The 18,710-nt window shown below is 44.8% G+C and overlaps 1 protein-coding gene across 5 annotated transcripts in view; it reads right to left on the bottom strand.

Annotated features, from left to right (window-relative positions):
* Positions 1–18,710, bottom strand: part of ZNF470 (zinc finger protein 470) — a 40,293-nt gene that overhangs the window by 12,455 nt on the left and 9,128 nt on the right. For 3 of the 5 annotated variants that reach the window (XM_028095196.2, XM_028095200.2, XM_028095199.2), the window contains 3 exons: positions 16,427–16,553; positions 16,157–16,252; positions 7,198–14,117 (listed from right to left, as the gene is read on the bottom strand). In XM_028095196.2, coding sequence (XP_027950997.2) covers positions 12,244–14,117; positions 16,157–16,252; positions 16,427–16,553 — 2,097 coding nt within the window. In that variant the 3' untranslated portion in view covers positions 7,198–12,243. Of the gene's footprint in view, positions 1–1,006; positions 1,080–5,815; positions 14,118–16,156; positions 16,253–16,426; positions 16,554–17,289; positions 17,569–18,710 lie in introns of those variants that run through there. The other 2 variants (XM_028095201.2, XM_028095202.2) reach the window with 2 other exon arrangements.

Here is an 18,710-nt window from a genome sequence, read left to right as displayed (position 1 = left end):
CAGGAATTTTCTTTTACTTTTATGATAGACTATTGACAGCATCAAAAAATTTTTTTAAAAAGTCAGACTCACCGGATGACTATGCAGCCAAATAAGCGATGTTTGCAAAGTTTATGAAGTTTCAAAATAAGGGAAATCCTTATCAATTAAAGTTAGAATGGGGGGGAATCTCAATATTAAAATGGCAGAGCCAATACTTGGTCAGTTTTTTAAAATGCTAATCAGAGAAGGAAGAAAATAAATGAATACACAAATATCCATATGGTTTATCTACGGGGAAAGGGACTATGGGTGAATTATATTGTCTTACCTACAGTTTACTGGGCTTTCCCAGTTTTCTAGAAGGAATATTTACATGTAATTTCTTTATTATGAAATATTTCTGGCATAAAAGGAAATTTAGAGAAAAACACAACAAACAACCATACTCGTGCCACCCACTAAAGCATAAAACCTCCTAGCGAGAGCCACGGACGCCCGGATGCCCCACCCCGTGGTGCCCTCCTCCCTCTCCCCAGAGGTAACCGCTGTCCGAAGTGTGCACGCGGGCCTTGCTCCAGCCTGTGTTCTGCACGTTCACCACGCGTGTGGGTGTTCGTAAGTGACATTCACGTGTCTGGGACAGCATGCTGCCCAGGCCCCTCTGCAGGGGCCTTTCTCACACTTGATGTGATGTGTTTAAACCACCACTTCCCAGTTGCCCATTTGTCTCCTGAAAGCCCCGGGGACAGAGCCAGTCCCTCCCAAGCTGCCCTGTCCCCCTTGGCTGACCGAAGCCAGTGGCAGGGGCAGGCAAGGGGCTGCCAAGCCCGGAAAGGGCAGAGCAGAGGAGAGCAGCACCCACGAACGTGACCCTCCCTCCTCAGGGCAGACACAGGCCCCTGGAGACAGCCCAGGAGGTGAGCTCCGCAGGGGGCCTGGGAGTCAGAGGGTCATCCCTGGGCAGGAGTCCTGCCCCTTGGGCTTGAGCCTCTGGAATGGAGTGTGAGGGGGCAACATGACTTACCAGGGCCTCATCAGTCAGCAGCTGGGTGGCCATCCCTCCGGTGCCCAGGGTGACGGGAACGGGCAGACTACGGCTGGGAGAGAAAGAGGGGTCACAGTGAGCGACCAGGCCTGGGCCTGCTTCACGCAGCAGACAGGACAGACAGACACATAGCCACTAGGGGACAGGCAAGGAGGGACGCGCACACACACGTTAATAACAAACACTAAGCACGACTCCTCTGTGCAAGGCCCTGGGCGGACACCTCTCCTTTAATCCTCTTAATGCCCCACAAAACAAGTCCGGCTTCCAGCCACCCCATTTCACAGATGAGAAAACCGAGGCCCAGGGGATAAGCCACTGGCCCAGGATTACACACAGCTGGGAATGGAGTGGGGCAGAGTATGTCCAGGTCTAGGTGCTTGCTGCCTCTCAAGTGCACAACCGGACACCCTCACACCCGCACATCCGTTCCCACAGTCTGCTGGGAGCAACAGAACCCTCTGCCTTCTCCCTGCCCAGACCCCCTCCCAGGTCTGAGAGCTGGTCTGAGGCCCCAGTCCCCACCCCTGCAGGCGATCCCCCACATCTCACGGGGGTAACCTTGGGGTTCAGCTAACTGGCACGCAGAAGGAACCTGGGGCCTTCTAGCACACAGTAAGAGCTCAGCACACAGCAGCTGTTACTACTGTTGTTGGCCGTGTATGTTCCGAAGAGTGGGGTGCAGTCAGCTCTGTCCTACAGGGTCTCCTGTCTTACAGCAGTGCCCCGCTCCTATTTATGGCAGTCACACAGAATGCCCTTTTAAACTAAGTTGATTTAGGGGCGCCTGGGTGGCGCAGCTGGTAGAGCGTACGACGCTTGGTCTTGGCTCAGGCCGTGATCTCGGGGATCCTGGGATCGAGCCCCACGCCCGGCTCCGCACTTGGCGTGGAGTCTGCTTAAGACACTATTGCCCTCTCCCTCGGCCCCTCCCACTTGTGCTTGCACTCTCTCTCTGAAATAAAATCTTAAAAAAAAATAAAAATAAACTAAGTTGATTTTAAGTAAAATAAATAAATAATTTTAAAAATCAGTGCGTCAAAACAAACAAAAATCAGTCAATTTAAATAAAAGACAAAGTAAAACACTGAACAGGCGGCATAGACTAGCACAGATTCTTAAGAGTTTAGGACATGCTAGTTCAGTCCTGGCTCCATGGTGACCTGTCAGGACTTGCATGCCTCCCATGATGAGGAGCTCACTACCTGTGTCACCAACACCTCTGGCTGGAAACAAGTTTTCCTTCTGCTATAAGTCAAAATATGCCTCCTTAAACCTCCCTCAGGATCACCTGTAAAAATACAGTCCTCTCCTATACAAAAGCCCTTCAGCTACTGTGCCATTTCTCAAAGTACCAGAAATCACTAGGAATGCTTATTATTCAGAATATACATCCCTAGGTCCCTGCCCAGACCTGCTGGATCAAACCATCTGGGATGGGGACTGAGAATCATTAATTTCCAAATGAGTTTTTTTTTAAGATTTTATTTATTTATTTGACAGAGAGACACAGCAAGAGAGGGAACACAAGCAGGGGGAGTGGGAGAGGAAAAGCAGGCTTCCTGCTGAGCAGGGAGCTCGATGTGGGGCTCGATCCCAGGACCCTGGGATCATGACCTGAGCCGAAGGCAGACACTTAATGACTGAGCCATCCAGGCGCCCCTCCAAGTGAGTTTCTTAAAGTGTAAGAACCATGAAGACAAAGAAAGTTCTTTTTGAGGCCAAAGGGCCCCCCACTTTTACAAGCAAAAAGTTGCGATTTTAACTCACACATAAAGGACAGGTGGGCAGAAGCCTTTAGAACAGTTCTCCACTAGGGGGTGATTTTGGCCCCAGGAGACACTTGACAACGTCTGGAGACATTAGGAGTTGCCACAGCTTGGGGGAGCGTGCTGCTATGGGCATTTGGTGGGCAGAGACCAAGCATACTGCTCAATATCCTACGCTGCACAAGACAGCCCCCACAGCAAAGACTGCCAATAGCGTGGAGGCTAAGAGGCCCCAGTGTTGTTCGCAAACGCGTGGGCTGGGGTCTCTTTCCACTTCCTGTCCACAGACTTCACAGCACCACGTCTGGCCTGCAACAAGCCCTCAATAAAAATGTCCTCCAGCTTAAAACCCTCCTACGGCTTCCCTCAGCATTAGAAATCATCCACAGTCTTCCCAGCGGCCCATGTGGCCCTTACGGTCTGCCCCTGCTGGCCATCCCCCTTCCACTCTGCTGTCCCCTCCAACACTTGGCCCCAGGCACACTGGCCTTCACATCTGCTGTTCCCTTTTCAGGGATGCTCTTCCCATGGCTAGCTCCATCTCCCAGTCAGCTTAAGAGGCACCTCCTTGGAGAAGTAAGTCCCCACCCCCAAGCCCCTGGGCTCAAGTGGCAACCCCCACCCCTTCCACCATCTCCCTATAGCACACATGATCATCAACAACGGTCTTTTTAAAGTGGTGTTCTCAAGTTCCTCATCTGTCTTCCCTCCTCCAGAATGCAACCCCCCAGGAAGCAGAGATGATCATTTCTGCACAGTGTCTCTGGCATCTTGGACAATGTGTGGTACACAGGAGGCACCCAAACACAGAGGGAATGAATAGATGAGCAAACTTCTAGTGTTGGCAAAGACACAAGAAATGGGCCCTCTCACACACAGCTGAAGGAATGGGAGTCTCTCACCTTTCCAGAAAGAGAGCTGGCAATATACGAACCCCATAACCCAGAAACCCTGTCTGAGACTCTGCCCATAGCAATAAAAGCTCTGCATAAAAGGTTATCACATAGAAAAAAGACATTTATCGTAACACAATTCCTAGAGGCAAAAGGCCAACCAACCAACAAAAAGTCCTGGAAACAAAATAAGTACCCATCAGTAAGGGAGAGGCCGTATTATGAAGGATCAGGTCATCTCTACAAAGGAGGAGTTAGTTCTGCATCTACTCACATCTGTAAAGTCACTAAGTGAGAAACACAAGTTAGCCGAGAGTTTTATACCTAACTTTAACCTCTCTGAGTAAAGACAAATCAGCACACGGTGGGGGGTGTTTCTGTGCAGCATTTCTGAGCCTGGGGAAGGCCATGGAATGATGGACACCAGGTGGTGCTTTGAGGGGAACAAAGTGGGAATGAGAAGGAGGCGTTATTCATTGTCTTCCTTCGTATTCTTTTGTTTCCCTGGATGCAATAATTTCTATTACTGTCATAATGTTTGAAAAAAGATTTAACTTTTTCAATGTTACTCGTGCTGGACTGGCAGCCTCTGACTCCTATTCCTGGACTGTGAGGTGAACAACACTGGCTCCTTTGGCTGGACGTGGACAGAACCAGAGCCAGCTCACCCACGAGGCCCGGTGAGCCAAGGACCCCTAATATCAAAAAAGGTGAATGTAATCCAACCCAGATTACACGTGTCCTTATAGCAGTGGAATCACAAACTGTAATTTAAAAAAAAAAAAACAATTTTTTTAAAGAGGCCCATGAACTCCCAGCGGCCCTGTAAAGTGACACGTGCACAGGGCTGGTGACTGTTGAACCCAGTGTGGCCCGAGATCTGTGCTGCTGCAAAGCCAAGTGGCTCCCTCCTTCCTCCTCTTCCTCTGAGCTTTCTGGTATTTCCTTCCTTCCATTGTTTCTAGGGGAGAATCCCAAGGGAAAAGTCCTGGAACTTTGTCTCAGATGAGTTGAAAGGAAAAAAGAATTTCCCCTTTGCCTGGTAGCTAAGCGCGGGGGCTCCGGAACCCGATGCCTGGGTGTAGAGCTGGGTGACTTAGGCTCTGAGCTCAGTGTCCCCATCCGTAATACGAGGGTGATAAGGGCTTCCCTCCTCACAGTTCCTGCAAGGCCTCTAAACGAGGCAGTCCCAGCAAAGTGCCCGGAACAGCACTCTGAGTGCCCAGCGCGCAGTCCCTGAGCCAATAAACCCCTGGTCAGGACGGGGTAGGGGTCAGGACTCCCCTCACCAAGGCCCTGTGAGAGGAGGCAGGAAAGAAGGCGCACACCCCCAGCCCCAAATGCTGTCGCCCACACACTTCCTGGCCCTCAGGCTCCCAGTCCCTCCAGGGCCTTCCATGGCCAGACAAGTCTGAGCGCCTGGGAGGAGCTGGGGACTTTGGGAGGCGCACAGCCAGAGGCACTCACACCCACCCAGCAGCGGCCAAAGACCGAGACCCCGGTGGACACGCTGACAGGGCTGGGCCTCAGGGAGACACCCTCCCTCCCAGAGACACAGATCCAGAGGCCAGGAGCGGACACAGGTGCGCCCGGGGCGGCCCCTCCGAGACGCGCCGGCCAAGCTACTAAAGGCAGACGCGCGCACACACGCGCACAGGCCAGGAGCGGACACAGGTGCGCACCCTACTAAAGGCAGACGCGTGCACACACGCGCACAGGCCAGGCGCGGACACAGGTGCGCACCCTACTAAAGGCAGACGCGTGCACACACGCGCACAGGCCAGGCGCGGACACAGGTGCGCACCCGGACGCACCGCACAGGCAGGCGCGCAGGGGGCCGCCCCCGCTCGCTCTGACTTACACGCGGGCACGACCGCAGGGCCAGCGCACACGCGGTCGGGCACCCAGATCCGCCTCCTTCCCGACCAGCGCCCGCTCTCCACAGCCCTCCAGCCCTCCCCGGTCCCTCCCCGCCCGCAGTCCGCACGCCCCCTCCCCCGGGCGAGGGTCGGTGCGCGCAGGGGCAGCAGAGTGAGGGGGAGGGGGGGAGGGGGGAGGGGGAGGGGCCCCGCCCCTCCTCCCCCTCTCCTCCCGCCCCGCCCCGCCCCGCCCGCAGCCGGACTCACCCGCGCTGCTCCGCCAGGACAATGACCCGCGCCCGCTGGGCCCGCCCGGCCGCACTGCGCCTGCGCAGCCGAACGGACTACACTACCCAGAGGCCCGCGCGCCGCGCCTCCGTTCGGGCCTCCCGCCGAGCGGAGCCGAGCGGAGCCGAGCTCACCCGAGACCCGATCGCGCCCTTCCATCTCCCGAAGGTCCCAGCCGCACCGCTACCAAGGAGGCGGGGTGTGTGTGGGGAAGAGTGAGGGAGAGGGCGGGGCGAGAGCGAGGCGGGGAGAGGGAGGAGCGGGGGGGAGAGGGAGGGGGAGAGGGAGGGGGAGGGAAGAGGGAGGGGGGAGAGGGAGGAGCGGGGGGAGAGGAAGGGGGAGAGGGAGGGGGGAGAGGGAGGGGGAGGGAAGAGGGAGGGGGAGAGGGAGGGGGGAGAGGGAGGAGCGGAGGGGAGAGGGAGGGGGGAGAGGGAGGAGCGGAGGGGAGAGGGCGGAGAGGGAGGAGCGGGGGGGGAGAGGGAGGAGCGGAGGGGAGAGGGAGGAGCGGAGGGGAGAGGGAGGGGGAGAGGGAGGGCGGAGAGGGAGGAGCGGAGGGGAGGGGGGAGAGGGAGGGGGAGAGGGAGGAGCGGAGGGGAGAGGGAGGGGGGAGAGGGAGGAGCGGAGGGGAGGGGGGAGAGGGAGGGGGAGAGGGAGGAGCGGAGGGGAGAGGGAGGGGGAGAGGGAGGAGCGGAGGGGAGAAGGAGGGGGAGAGGGAGGAGGGAGAGAGAGGCGCGCGAAGGGCCAGGGAGGGGAAGGGAGAGAGGGGAGGCCTGGGAAGGAGGGGAAGGGAGGGGGAGGGGAGAAGAAGGAACAGGGAGGGAGGAGAAAACCAAGTAGCGTTGAGGAGGGAAGACGGGCGAGGAAGAGAGGGGGCGGGAAAGAAGTTGGGAGGGAAAATCCCAGAAAAGGGGGGGTCGTGGGTAGAGGCAGAGAAACTCCCCTGGCGTCCTGCAGCCTAAGGACCACACTGAGGGACAATGCCGGAGAGCTTTCTCGAACCTGATGTTCACGCCGAGTTGCCCTCATGCACAGAAGCAATTGACCATAGTAAGAAAAAACACTGACGCTTCTTACTGTTTCCAGTGTGCCGGCTCCTGGACTTGGCATTTTATGATTTATGAACTCAACTGAATCCTCCCAGCCAAGCTACTTGCCACCTAAGGAGAGCGCTGCAGACAGGAGAGGTCACACAGGAGCAAAGTGGGGTTGCTGGGGGAGGGCCCAGGTCTCCTGGCTGGGAGCCTCTTACACCATAAACCTGGAATCCAGGTACAAAAGCGCTTGCTGAATGAATGACCACAGGAAATATAAAAATCAGCTAGATAATCTTGGGTGGTGACTCATGATTTCTTAACTGGATATTTTATTTTGAGATAAACGTAGATTCACATGCAGTTGCAAAAAATAAATTGGAAACCATACAGAAAGATCCCCCGTATCCTTCATCTGGTTGCGTCCCCAACAGTGACGTCTTGGAATATCGGAACGAGGCTGTTGATGTAGACGTTGCCAAGATACAGAATATTTCCATCACCACTAGGTTCCTCCACGTGGCTCTTTCATAACCACACACCCATTTTTCCTCCAGACCTCATCCTTCCGTAACCCCATCGATAATTTGTCCTCTGCATCCATAATTTTGTTTTCAAAAATGTTATGCAATAGGCTTATTTCCCATTCAGCATAATTCTCGAGATTTATCCAAGTTGTTATACGTATCAGTTTATTATTTTATTGCCAAATTCTATCTCATGGTATTGACACACCACAATTTGGGTATTACATCTGGGATGTTTCCACTTTGGGGCTATTCCAGGTGTTTTTTGTGTTTGTTTTTTCTCTCTTTTCACTGTGGTAAAATCACATATATTTTGGATATTAACCCTTATCAGATATTTGGTTTGCAAATATTCTCCCATTCTATAGACTGCCCTTTCACTGTTGTTTCCTTATGACAGGTTTTGTGTGAACATAAATCTCTATTTCTCTGTAATAAATGCCCAGGGATCCAATTTCTAGGTCATACGGTATTTGTATTTTTAGTTTTTTCTTATTTAAACAAACTGCCACACTGTTTCCCAAAATAACTGTGCCATCTTACACCCCTACCAGCAATTTACGAGATAAGAAGAGGTTAGGGCACAGCACAGAGGGATGACCACATGAAGACAGAGAGAGAAGGTGGCCATCTACAAGCCAAGGAGAGAAGCCTCAGAAGAAACCTACCCTACCCACACCTCAATTTTATAGAACTGTAAGAAAACATTTCTGTACTTAAGTCACCCAGTCTGTGGCATTTCATTATGACAGCCCTCCCAAACTAAGGCACCTAGGCAGGTGGGGCTAGAGGCTCTTCCAGAGCTGACCAAGCCCTAAGGGGTCTTAAGTTCCTCTTCTGGGCACAGTTACCATCCCGACCTCACCCAAAGGCTAAGAGCTGGGGGCTAACACTCTCTGCCCTTCCTCTTCCCTGAAGGAGAAGCTCTGGCAACCAGATGGTACCAAGGCAGGTACCTGGTTCCTTTAATGCAGAAATACCACTGCTGCTGCTGTCTTTGTGTGTGTGTGAAGGGTAAATGGACCCAGGAGAGGGGAGCCTGGGAGGAACTGTGGGGGCTGCAGCCTGAGCCTCTGTTTCTTCCAGAGCCCCTGGATCAGGATCCATACCAGCCAGCAGGTGGGATTTTGGTGATGCTCAGGCAGGTCTGTGGGTCCAGGTGCCCTGCACCTCTGACCATCCCTTAGGATGTCTTATGCACTCCTAACTCATGAGTACTGGTTCCATGATGGGGTTCGTTTTTATTTGAATAATCCACAAATGACCTAGCCCAAAAAATGCAGGAGGAGATCAGAGTCAATTTGTCTGCTTGGGGATGCCCTGAGCATCAGAGATGCCAGATAGGGGTCATCCTTCTTTCAGGTAGAGAGAGAGAGAGGACCTACTGTCAGACAGCATGACCAATATTACAGGCTCTCAGTGCACACGCCACCAGGTGTGGAGATGGTTTTCAGGAGGACACAAGGATGGGGTGTGGCCCCCTCTACTCCATGAGCTGGGCTGGCATCCCATTCATGAGGACTCTGCCCTCATGACCTAGTCACCTTCCAAAGACCCCACCGGCATCAAATACACTCTTTGGACTTAGCATTCCTCTTTCTCTTTAAACTGCCATAATCCAGGATCCTGACCTCTACTCATTTCAGGTGACTACAAATAATAATTTACTTCTATGTTTACCCAGTGCACACCATGAGCTCTTTCTTAGGCTAGAAAAGAACGGGAGTCTTACTTGCTCCATCTCACCTAAAAACCAATCCCTAATACCTCAAATTTTCCAAAGATTCTACAGCCTATCACCTAATCTTCATATCAAACTCTGTATTGGTTAAGCTTCTTTAACTGCAAGCAAATGAGCAAAGTCGGTAAAAAATGAAGTACTGGAAGAATAGCAGGTAGTTCGAAGAAGTACAGCCTTAGAAAGCACAAAAACTAGAGTGACCCCAAAGATCTCAGCCATGAGAACACCAGTGTCATCGCTTTAGGGAGCTGCCATTGGATGATACAGACCCAACTGCCTCTCAAACTCCAGAGAGAATCTGATTAGCCAAGACCATCAAAGCCATATGGTACAGTATGTCAGTTGCTCAAAGGAAAAGAAGAGATGGTGTACTCAAAAAAGGAGGAGGCATGGAAAACAGGGCAGAGAAAAACAGAAAAATACATATTTTAACTTTTATGTTTGATATTACAACTATGAGTTTATATTAGAACACAGATCTGAAAATGGTTTTCATTTAGTATAATACAACTATCCTTCTATGGCTATATACACATTTATACTTCTTTTTTCAACAGCTGCATGTAATTCTATTGAATGCATATACCATAATTAACTTACCCATTTGCCCAATACCCTAATAGTTTCTAATAGAGTTCACCATTAAAAATAATTTTTGCCATTATACATTTACCTACCTTTGTACACTTTGGTTTTTGAGGAATAATGATTCAAACGGTATATACGCACATAAATTTATATAACCGACGGTGGAATTGTCTTGTTTTTGACACAGTCACTAGATATAATCCCTTTTCTATGATTTAAAAATCATTGGGGAAAAAAGTAGATTAACATCACTTTATTTTGCATTTCCTTGATTACTAGTGATACTGGATCATTTCCATTAGCTGCTTTTTCATCTTCTTTGAACTGGCCATTAGCTTTGTCCATTTTTTTCTACTGAATTCCCGGTGTTACTATTTATTTGTAATAATGCTTTGAATATCAGGAATTATTATCCTTTGTTATATTGGTTTGCAAACATTTTCTTTCAATCTCATATTTGTATATTTGACTTTGATATTTTCCACACATAAATGTTATCTTAACGTCAGCTCCAGGGTTATGTGTAATACTTAAGAAGGTCTGCCTCAAAATTATATTGTTTTTCTTGTATTTTAATACTGTACTTAGATCTTTGATCTTTCAGAGCTTCATTAGTGTACAAGGTATACTCCTGTCTTTCCATAGAGCTAATTGTCCCAACACCACTTGATTAATCCATCTTCCCCCCACCGCAATGAAAAATCCTTTTTATCACAAATAAAGGGAGTCTAATAGGACCACCCATCCCCTAGTCTCTATCCCAAAGTAAAGAGAGCCCCAAAGCTCCATTTTCTAGCACTCATGCCCTCTGGATAAGAGATCCCCTCACATGGCCTACTATGCTGCCACAGGTAACAGTCAAAAGAGAGAACCCAAAAGCACTGTGTGCTCCAAGTAAGAATACTCCTCCAGGGGTGGGGGTATTCTTTTTTAGGTAATGAAATGTGGTAACGGTTGCACAAATCTGAACATATTAAGTCTCTGAATTGTATATTTTAAATGGGTGGATTGTATGGTATGTGAATTATATCTCAGTAAGGCTGTTACAAACAAACAAACAAAAAACCCTCCACCAGACCCAAAATCACTATTGATAAAGAGTGAAGAGAACGCTCATGATCCTTTTTAAACACTCAATTCTCTCTTCCTGCAACACTGAAAGCATAATTATCTACCTTAGGACTAAATGACTATTCTCATTATGCCCACTCTATCTGACAGTTCCCTGCTTCTAATGCCCATATGTTCTGGGAATAGTAAGGCACTTCTTGCCATCACTCCCTAGCTCCTTCTTTCAGTGATTTCTCATCATGGTACATATTGCATACTTATCACATAGTATGTATTTCGACTTTGTCTTCTCCCACCAGGTCTGTAGGGGCAAAAACTTGCATATTTTGCACTCTGCTGTATCCCCGGCACCTAAAAACACGGCCTGGCACATTAGTAAATGCTCAGTTAATGTTAAGTGAGTGAGTACTACATTCCTTACTATAGCACAATTCTATATTCTATAGATGGTCAGAATCAGCTCATCAACTTAAATATATATTGGGATTTTTACTGGACTATCAATAAATTTACATATTTAACACAGGGAGAAATATCTTTGCCAGACTCTTTCTATACAAAGACAGGTCTAGCTTTCCATTTAGTGTACTTTTTAATATTTAAAAAGTAAGTTTAAGTTTTAAGATCTACATTCATAAGCTAATTGTAGGATATGTTTTTGTTTTGGTACCAGTCTTGTCAGTTTCACAGAGTAAGATGGGCAGCTTTACTGTATTTATTTTATGCTCTAGAAGAATTCAAACATCACAGGAATTGTCTGTGCTTTTCTACAGGTCAAAGTGTTAAACTACCTTCTTCTGTTTATTTCATGGCTATTTATCTATTCAAGTTTTCTAGCTTGCTGACTTTAGTTTGTTCTTAATATCTGCCTAATCCTACATTCTACCAAATGCCTTTGTTCCAACTGGCTTATTCTAAGTGCCAGGCAAAGTGAGAGTCCCTCATCAGCAATGCTACAAGTCCTTGTATTTAGTCATACAGAGGGAGTGGTAAGCCAACATGTGACCTTGTTCATCACAGAATCTTTCAATTCTGAATGTGTCCATTTTTCTACCTCCTGGGAAAGCAGAGAGTTCTTTGTCTTCTCTAAAATGTATAGGTTTCTTAGTCTTAACCTACTAGATTTTACATGCAGCTGAACATGACAGCAAGGAAATATTTACCTTAATGGCACTAATTATATGTCAAGGGTTGTGTGCTAAGCCCTTTAAATGGATGATCTAACATATTCTTAAAGATGTTTTAAATGGGAAAGTAAAATAGATTTTTATTTTTAAAAGATTAAGCTGGCTACAGTGTTAAAAATGCACTTGAGGGGAAGAGCAAGAGGGATAATGGTTGTAACATTATGGTAAAAATAAAAATGAGACGGGTTCATCTTGGACTATGATGATGGGACATAGACTGGAAAAAAGTGGACAGATCCTAGAGGCATTTAGAAGATTGAATCTAGAGGACTTGGTGGAATGGGGGTGAGGAGGAGGGAATAATTGAGGATGACTCTCCAGTATGAATTCGCTGATGATGAGCAAGATGTACACTCTGCCTGAAGGCTTTCCCACATTCTTTACATTCATAGGGCCTTTCTCCAGTATGAATTCTCTTATGAAGTGTAAGATGGGCAATCTGGCTGAAGGCTTTGCTACATTCCTTACACTCATAAGGTTTTTCTCCTGTATGAATTCTTTGATGTAGAGTAAGGGATTTACGATGGCTAAAGGCTTTCCCACAAACATTACATTCATAAGGTTTCTCGCCTGTATGACATCTCTGGTGACAAATCAGGGATGCTCTCTGTCTGAATGCCTTTCCACATTCAAGACACACATATGGTCTTTTGCCAGTGTGGAGTCTCTGATGTTGAACAAGATAGGAACCATCACTAAAGGCCTTCCCACATTCAATACATTCATAAGGCTTCTCACCAGTATGAACTCTCTGGTGTTGAACAAGGTGTGCAATTTGACTGAAGGCCTTACCACATTCCTTGCATTCATAAGGTTTCTCTCCAGTGTGTATTTTCTGATGTTGTGCAAGGTGTGCATTTTGGCTGAAAGTTTTGCTGCATTCCTTACATTCATAAGGTTTCTCTCCAGTATGAATTCTCTGATGATGAGCAAGGTGTGTGCTCTGCCGAAACGCTTTCCCACATTCTTTACATTCATAGGGTTTCTCTCCAGTATGAACTCTTTGATGAAGAGTAAGTGAGCCACGATGGCTAAAGGCTTTCTCACAGATATTACACTCATAAGGTTTCTCTCCTGTATGAATTCTCTGATGTACAGTCAGGGACGAGCCATGGCTAAAAGCCTTCCCACACACATTACATTTGTAAGGTCTCTCTCCAGTATGAATTCTCTTATGCTGAATAAGGCCTATGTGATCAGTGAAAGCCTTCCCACAATCAATACAATCAAACGGTTTCTCTCCAGTATGATAATACCTCCGATGACGTATAAGAGAAGCATTCTGCCTGAAAGCTTTCCCACAGTCAATACATTCATATGGTCTTTTTCCAGTGTGAATCCTTCGATGATGAGCTAGGGATGAACAATCACTAAAAGCCTTCCCACATTCAATACATTCATAAGGTTTCTCTCCGGTATGAACTCTCTGATGTTGAGCAAGATGTGCAAGCTGGCTGAAGGCTTTATTACACTGCTTACATTGATAAGGTTTTTCTCCAGTATGAACTCTCTGATGTTGAATAAGATGAGCATTCTGACTGAAGGCTTTCCCACATTCAGTACATTCAAACGGTTTTTCTCCGGTATGTATTCTCTGATGTTGAGCAAGGTGGGCACTCTGGCTAAAGGCTTTCCCACATTCAATACATTCATAAGGTTTCTCTCCGGTATGAATTCTTTGATGAAGAGTAAGGGTTGAGATTTTGCTGAAAGTTTTCTCACAGTCATTACATTTCAAAAGTTTCTTTTCTCCATAGACTTCCTTGTGCTTTTTAACAAATGAATGTGTTTTTAAACTTTTCTTATCTGTGTCAAAATTATATATTCCCTCTTCGATGGGAAATACCTGCTTTAGGTAAGATAATCTTTTCAGATGAAAAACTGTCCCAGATTTGTTAAAGCGGTCTCTCTTCTCAATAAGGCTGTCTATATGAGTGACTGTCTCTTGACTAAAATGTGTCTTCTGACTTATCAGCTCCCTTGTAAACAGGTCTTCACATTTCCAGTTTACCCCTAATGTGGAACATTTAAGGTCACAGCTTGGAAGACTTTCCATTATCATTGCCTGGGATAATTTTTCTTCATAAATGCCCTGGCTTGGAGATAATTCCTTGGTCATCCAAATATATTCCAAATCTGAAAGATATTAAGAAAGCAAATGTCTCCTTTACTTAAGGCTAGAAGAATGGAAACTTCCAAAGTGAAACCATGTGAATCAGTTACTGAAGACCACAGAAGTCTTTGACAATTGTTATATTAAGTTAGGCAATGCAACCATCTTTGCATTTTTGGAATAAACCCTCCTGGCCTCTGGTGTATTATTTCAATATGACTTTTTATTTAAAGTTATGTATCAATATTCATAATTGAGATTTGTCTGTATCTTCCTTTTTTGATGCTATGTCAGTAAGATTTTGGCATCAAGTGTTATGTTGTCTTCATAAACACAACTTTTTAAAGTTCTCTTTTTTATTTTGTCATGGAACATTTTAAACAATATTGATGATCTTTTTCCTTATGGGTTTTACAGAATTTATTTGTGAAACTATTCAGCGTTGTTGCTTCTGTTCTTGGGGGAGGCAGTTCTAAGATAACTTTCTACATTTCTTCAATGGTAACCAGTCTGTTTAAATTTTCTATCTCTTCTGGTGTCAGTTGTGGTAATTTATATTCTCCTAAAACATTACCCATCTCATCTAGGTTTTCAAATTATTTACAGAAAATTGAGGAAAATAGATTCATATTCTTTTTTTATGTATAAGTCTTTTAAATACTTATGCATCAATGGTTACTATTATTTTTGTTTTCTCTCATTTGTTTATATATTTGACAGTTTATATATTTTATTGGTTTTCTAAAGAAGCACCAATTTGATTTTCATTAAATCTACTATTTTCTAGTTCATTTATTCCTATTTTTATCTCCAGCAGTGTAAGTCACTATACATAACTTATTTTAGTTTTCCTTAGACTCTTTTTGTTCTTTTTCTAATATCTTGAGTTGGATGCTTATTTATATTTTTTCTCATTTCTTATTTACTAATGTATACCATTAGGGCTAGAAGTGACCTACCAACATCCTCTTCTTGAACCTATGAGAACTGGAAGCAGGAAAACTCCATACTACAAGTTACAGAATAAACTGTAACCATCTCACTTGAGGCTGATTCCACTGTAATATGTAATCTATAAACTCTTATCTAGCTTTCATACCAGAAAAACAGCTTTCAAGCAAGGCAGGGAAAAAATAAATTAATTAAAAAAAATAAACTGGGCCAAAAATCCCAATGAGTACAAAAGTGGGCAGATAATGAACAAAGAGAAAGGAGATAATGTTAGTTACCTAATTTACTCATCTTTTATATGAGAATCAAATGATGATGTTTTGAATCTCAAGTGGATGCATTTTATTTTATTTGAGACAGAACATGCAGGAAGAGTTAGAGGGAGAAGCAGACTCCCTGCTGAGCAGAGAGCCCGATGCGGGGCTTGATCCCAGAACCCTGAGGTCATGACCTGAGCCAAAGGCAGACGCTTAACCGACTGAGCCACCCAGGCGCCCCAAGTGGATGAATTTTAAAATACAGATTTAAAAATATATCAAGACATAAGGGTTAACAACTTGTAGGACTAAAAACCTTTTCAATTCAAGGAGTGGGATGGTTTGAAGGGAAAAAAAACCCAGATATAAACAACAAAGCAAAAATCAATAACAAAACAGAAACACTAAAGACAAAAATAATTAAAAGCAAAGGGAAGAGCATAACTATAATAATTGTTAACCTGATGAGCTCACATTTTAAAGAAAATATTTAAACCAGTTCAAAAAACTAAACATAAATTTGTCTAAAGAATTCAGAAATACTGAACATCAGAGATGATTATACAATACGGTACTTGAGAACTAGGTAAACATCATAGAACATAATAAGAGTTCACAATCAGATCGTGGTATCTGCAGGAAATAAGTAAAGGTAAAAATGGCATGTCATACCACTGGAGAACATCTATTTAAAATATAGTGTTAGAACAAAAAGTTTCAATTTGAGACGGATTTTGAGAGGTGTTTTCCAACAAGTATCAGAGAAGGAACATCTTTTCTTTCTTTTTTTTTTTTTTTTTTAGAGAAGAAACATCTTGAGAATAGTTTCCCCAACTCTAGTTATCTGCACTTACCTGGGCAGAGACCTCCTGTCATCTCTCCTTTCATCATCCAAGGCTCTTTACCTTGCTCCAATAAGGCAATCACATCTGGTTTAGAAATGCAAAGACCTGCATATAAGAAAAGATAAGAAAATTGGCTAGGTTGTAGATATTGCAGAGCTATGACCCAGTCCAAATGGTATTGAGAGAAAAGGGATATTGTAGGGAAATGCTGATAAAGGCATAAAAAAAGACTACTGAGGTGAAAAGACTCCAAAATGGGGAGGAGGAAGATACTCTTACCCAATGAAAGCAGGTTCCTATAGTTCTCTAGCATCACTTTCTTATACAAAGTCCTTTGAGCAAGATTCAGCCATTCCCATTCGTCTTGGGAGAAGTCTATGGCCACATCCGTGAAAGTCACTGAATCCTGAAATGACACAAAAATAATCTTGCTAAATCTTCATGCCATTACGTAGCTGGCTCTAGGGGTAAAGGGCTATGCTGTTTACACTATGGGGGGAAAAAAACCAAACACGGTGGGTAAGTAATTACACCAGGGTATAAATCATCCAGGTCATACACTTAGCTACTGGACAACTTTTCTGCCTAGTTATATCATCCATATTAGGAAAAAGAAAAAATATGAGAGACACTCTCTGCTCTTCAAACATTTACAATTTTATAGTGGTGAGAAGATATTCTCATTAAGAAAAAATGTTGACTGAAGACAGAACATCAAGTACTAAATTGCAGTTGGCCCTTGAACAACACAGGTTTGAACTTCACAAGTCCACTTCCATGTGAATTTTTTTCAGTAAATAAGTACAGTACTGTAAGTGTATTTCCTCTTCCGTATGACTTTAACAATTTCTTTTCTTTAGTTCACTTTATTGTAAGAATATAACATATAATACACATAGCATACAAAATACATATTACTCAACTGTTTATATTTTAATCAGTAAGGCTTCTAGTTAACAGTAGGCTATTAGTAGTTATATTTGGGGGGAACAAAGTTATATATGGATTTTCAACTATGCAGGGATCAAAACCCCCAACCCCCACGTTGTTCAAAGGTCAACTATATTTTATCTATGTTAGGAGCTAGACCACTTTTAATTCCTTTGGGACTGTGGGGGAAAGTTTCAAGGAAGGATGCTGACCTGACGAACATGATTTCAACTTCCACAATATATTCTAAGAAATCTTAGTATTCTGAGATGTTAAGAGGTACGTCTAAAAAATGAGAGAGAAAAAAATGCCTAGCAATACTTTTTCCTTGTCACATAAAAATATATTTGCATTAGGAAAACACATTTGGAAAGCTGGTTTTTTTTAATCTGCTGAGAAGTACCAAAAGAGATCACATGAGATGAGCACAACCTGTTTTGTTATATGGGCTGAATTTCCTAACCAACCAGGAAGCGATACCAGTCATCCATTTTGTGGTTGCTGGCAGATTTTCCATTTCTTACTTTGTGATTTCACTTATATCAACCTTTAAGAATGAGTTTTGAATAAACACCAGTTGTGAATAAAGCCAGAGAAAAAGCTCAGATTATTCCAAAGAATTCAGGCTCTGGCACTGACTAGCTAGGTGATCTTGGCAAAGTTAATAACTGCACATGCCTGTTTCCCCACACACAAAAAAATGGGAATAATTTTGGTAGCTACCTCACAGCTGCATCGTGCGAATCAAATGAGGTAACAGTCACGGTACCTGGCTAAGTGCTCAAGTATTGTTAACAAAGACAACAATGAAGGGGGATAGGAAAGAAGGAACAGGAGGGCGAGGCCAAGCACAGGTGAAAATATTTGGTTTAACACTTCAACAAAAGTTTCACTTGTTTTATTTTACCTAATTTCAATATACTATAGTAGTTAAGAACATGGTCTCTGAAGCCAGACTATGTTCAAATCCTGTTCTGTTCAGTAAGCTGAAGATACTAGTTTTGCTTTCAACCTTTGGAGAGTTTTTTTTTTTAAAGATTTTATTTATTTAACAGAGAGAGACACAGCGAGAGAGGGAACACAAGCAGGGGGAGTGGGAGAGGGAGAAGCAGGCTTCCCACCGAGCAGGGAGCCCGACGCGTGGCTCGATCCCAGGACCCCGGGATCATGACCTGAGCCGAAGGCAGTCGCTCAACGACTGAGCCAGCCAGGCGCCCCCTTTGGAGATATTTTAAATAACTCAGAAGAACAGTGTACTGTATCTACACATACATATTTACCATTTCTGTTGTACTTTCTTCATTCCTGATGTTCCAGTTCCCTTCTTATAATTTCTATCTGAAGAACTTCCTTTTGCAATTCTTTTAGAAATCTGTCAATGAATTTTCTTAGTTTTCCTTCATATGAGAAACTATTTCACCTTCAGTTTTGAAGGCAATTTTTGCTTGACATATAATGCTGGGTTGACAGTTCTTTCCTCTGAGTGCTTTTTAAGTTATTCTACTTCCTTCTGACTGCCATGATTTCTGATTGAAAATCCACAGAACTGAAATCACTGCTGCCCTATATGTTAAGCATCATTTTTCTCTGGCTGGTTTCAAGAGTTTTCCCCTTATCTGTAGTGTTCAGCAGT

Source organism: Eumetopias jubatus, unplaced genomic scaffold, assembly GCF_037043125.1.
Source record: "Eumetopias jubatus isolate StellerSeaLion01/CBP00866 unplaced genomic scaffold, mEumJub1_p1.0 scaffold_10, whole genome shotgun sequence".
Taxonomy (NCBI): Eukaryota; Metazoa; Chordata; class Mammalia; order Carnivora; family Otariidae; genus Eumetopias; species Eumetopias jubatus.
Note: the sequence above shows the minus strand (reverse complement) of the source record. Positions and strands in the feature narration are given on the sequence as shown.